The sequence below is a fragment of the Adiantum capillus-veneris genome, unplaced genomic scaffold (genome assembly GCF_014529385.1).
Source record: "Adiantum capillus-veneris isolate H3 unplaced genomic scaffold, ASM1452938v2 Hic_scaffold_33, whole genome shotgun sequence".
Lineage (NCBI taxonomy): Eukaryota > Viridiplantae > Streptophyta > Polypodiopsida > Polypodiales > Pteridaceae > Adiantum > Adiantum capillus-veneris.
The window spans coordinates 2,391,352-2,394,669 of record NW_028221440.1 but is presented as its reverse complement, the minus strand read 5'-3'; the positions used below and the strand labels follow the sequence as shown (position 1 = coordinate 2,394,669).

The window sequence follows — 3,318 nt, the reverse complement described above, 5'->3', positions numbered from 1 at the left end:
GAAAGCCAAAAAATTTTGAAATTCTATTTGTCAACTGCAAAACAAATGTGTGAAAAATGTTGATCAATCTGAGGCAACAAATCTACTAAAAACTTGCTAATAGGAGGTGACAGCTGTGTTCCATGGAAGTACAAATGTATCTCAAAATGGCCTTTTGTTTCACATGAGTAGGTATTGAACTTCGTTAAGCTTATCAAGACTTTTCATTATAACTAGGCAGTATTGTTGTAAATCGATAGGTCATTCGGTGCTTAGTCAGAGGGGGTAAAACCCAAAGGCCATATATACATGGCCTTACCAAAATTCATTGCCTACCAATATGGAAGAATCACACGATATCCATGGACAAGCCCAGTAAAGAAGGAAGAAAACAAGTAAACATCTTCCACGATGGACATGCGTCATCGCTTTGCACAATACAATTCCAGCATTTTAGTGAGCATCCTTACTGCCTAAATCTCATATAACTCATGTAACAGCCAATAAACTCCTTTTCATTCATCTCAAATATCTCAACAAGAGCCAGTCTTGATCATCCAGCCAAACGGTAACAGCCGCATTGACATATAAACAGAACAGCCGTGGAAACCTTGATATGGATCCATGCCTATATCAGAATTTTTCGAGGCAATGTGTCCGGTGATCCATACAAAGCCCTTCAAAATCCAGCACCAGTTATCTTGGGCCCGGCTTCTTTCCTTCTGAGGAGAAACTAAAATGCTGAACAATAAATATCACACACATAACCACAATGAGGCAACCAACAAGCGAGCTGAAAAACAGTGCCCCTGGTTGTTGCACTTGCACAAACCCATACACACCATTCGATGCAACTACAATAATATCATTCAAGCCATCACCAGAAAAGTCGGCAACGACTAGTTCATGTGTAGGTGCAGATGGCAGGAAGAAGCTTCTGAGCTGCCTTCCACTAGATGATAAAATTGCTGCTTCACTCTCACCAGCCACGAGGATCAACTGTGGTGGCCCATGAGCCCTCAACGAGATCACCTTCAATGTGGGAACGATCCTATCAGCAGCAACCCCAGCTTGGAAGAAAGAGTTCTCCCATGAAGCTCCTGTAACAACTTGCCACCGCATTATCGCACCTTTGCCATGCAGACCTGGGCCGTATGACGTAACCTGCATTCCAAACACACAATGAAGAAAGAAAAGCAATTTTAAACTCTCTTCGATTCCGCAAACTGGTGTATATGCTTTGTGAGATGGTGGCGTCTAGCCTCGTCAGAAGTTTTAATGCTTGAATCTAATCTTACCTCACCCCGACTATTCAAAAAGATCAAGTCTCCATGACTACCTCGTCGATGCTTATGCCCATCATCTATAGGAAGTAGCACAGGTGTTACAGCTTCCAAAGGAGTAGAGTCTGAACCTCGGGCAAAACCATGGTGAAAGCCACCAAATGGATAATGCTTGCAAATGGAAGCATTGAAAAGTTGCTCACGGACAGGAACCCCGGATGTTGCAATGGCTGTGCATGGTCGTATAGCCTCCATTAGCCCGCTGAGCACAACACGCTCTGTCCCAACACCACCCACTGCCTGAGAAAACCCAGCACCAAATATCAGTCTCAGACATACAAATCACTCCGAATTTCTGAGCATCTTTACAAAGACTACAAAATTACATCCACTAGATGCAAAACCTTTTCTTCATGGAAAACAAGACCTCTCTACACTTAGCATGTCACTGAAACATGTGAACAGCGAAGGAATTCCAGTGCAGATCATTGCCATTGTGAACCCCATACCTGTACATGATCTAACACACCATCTCCATTGACATCTGCGTGCAAGCCACCCTCTTGAAGTAAAAGCTGCAGTTAAGAGCACTGTCTTACTCCTCAAAATAAAAAAAAGCATGGCATTATAAGCCCCAGTTAGTAAAACCTCGACTCACCTTGCAAACAGTGCGTCCTGAAGCCAAATGAATGGCCTCGATGCCTTCCTTCAGATGTGCCACTAGCACATTTGGAACCCACCAAAGTTGAGTGAGATTAGTTATTGTCGGTAAATACTGTGTCTTCTGCAGAACATATAACAATTAGATTTTCTGAAATTTCACCTCATAAAAGCAGAGTGAAAATTTCTGCCAATAAATCCTTTTCTCAACAATCATGATTTTGTTTTTGACAAAAATCATTCATGAAGATTCTACCTTTAGTGCAGTACTAGTATCAAGCATTCCATGTGGTATACAAAAACCTTTGGCACGTAAATGAGTATCTCAACTCCGTCTCCATTGGTACGCTATCCTGCCTTTCTGGCAGGTATGTGTCCCACCCCGCACCCAATTCCCCCCCCCCCCCCCCCCGCACGGCCTTCTTCCTTGATAACCTCCACCCCAACCCTGTTTTTCTCACCCCCCTTGGGCTCTTCCAATGGGAACTACCTTTCTTCAACAATGCCCAGTTCAATCTCCTCTGCAAGCTTGGCTGTAGGCACCTGCAGCAGCCTATATTTTCCCTTTCCCCAGCTGGCACAGCCCACTACTATTTTCACCCCAGCTCCAACTCTGTTGGTGTGCCACCCAGCCCTCTTAGCAACCATATCCAACCATAAATACGATTTGTGGATGATTTTCCATGCTTGCACACTCCCCCATGCATTTCCTGGCCAATCAGATAAGTTAACAAACCACATACTCAGCATAAGCTTTCTCTGGCTGGCATAGATCAAATGAATTGAAAGAAGCATTGCCAGAATCTCAAGGAGCTCTGACGCCGTAAGAGTCCAAAATAAATAAGTAAATAAATAAAAAATCACACAATGTTTTTATTAAGTTGGGAGGGCTAGAGAAAGAATGAAAGCTGTATTAACATCTTCGACAAGCCGCATTTAGATTATAGCAGTGATAGCTGCTACTAGTGGCTTGAGCAACCACATTCTTCTTCCCCTGCCCGTAAGCAATCCGGAAGTGGAACACGGAGAGAAAATGTGACACCATCTCCTCTGCTTGTCTAACAACTTGAGCAAGAAAATACTTTTGTCACAAATTGCTGACGTGTCAAGCCACTAAAGAACAGAGCCAACTTGTAGATCCCGGCCGAGGAGCCTAAACCCTAAGAAGAAGAAGCTGAAGAAGCCGAAGCAACAGAAGAAGTTTTACCAACTTACAAAGTCTTGCCGAGTGGAATATTTTTAAAGAAGTGTTCCCACCAACTTATGGGACCCCGTCCGATGGGACCCAAGTGATATAAAGGCATTAAAATGAAACAAGCCTACACACACACACACACACACACACGGAGAACTGATGACGTGGCAGCTGTACGGATTCCTAGAATTCGTGCTAACA

General features: G+C 43.6%; 1 protein-coding gene across 1 annotated transcript; it reads right to left on the bottom strand.

The window, feature by feature from the left end:
• Positions 1-473: 473 nt before the first annotated feature.
• Positions 474-2,570, bottom strand: LOC147416982 (uncharacterized). The gene is made up of 5 exons (XM_086507895.1): positions 2,413-2,570; positions 1,921-2,059; positions 1,772-1,837; positions 1,278-1,562; positions 474-1,143 (listed from the first exon to the last, which is right to left on the bottom strand). The coding sequence occupies exons 1-5, from the start codon at positions 2,568-2,570 to the stop codon at positions 676-678; spliced, it is 1,116 nt and encodes a 371-aa protein (XP_086364021.1). The 3' UTR covers positions 474-675.
• Between the last annotated feature and the right edge of the window lie 748 nt (positions 2,571-3,318).

Bases quoted from the DNA above. Each gene is read 5' to 3' on its own strand.
- LOC147416982 (XM_086507895.1), bottom strand. From the start codon at position 2,570: ATGGTTGCTAAGAGGGCTGGGTGGCACACCAACAGAGTTGGAGCTGGG. The intron at 1,838-1,920 runs GTGAGTCGAGGT...TCTTAACTGCAG, and splicing joins CAGGACGCACTGTTTGCAAG to CTTTTACTTCAAGAGGGTGG. The intron at 1,563-1,771 runs GTATGGGGTTCA...GGGTTTTCTCAG, and splicing joins GTGTGTTAGATCATGTACAG to GCAGTGGGTGGTGTTGGGAC.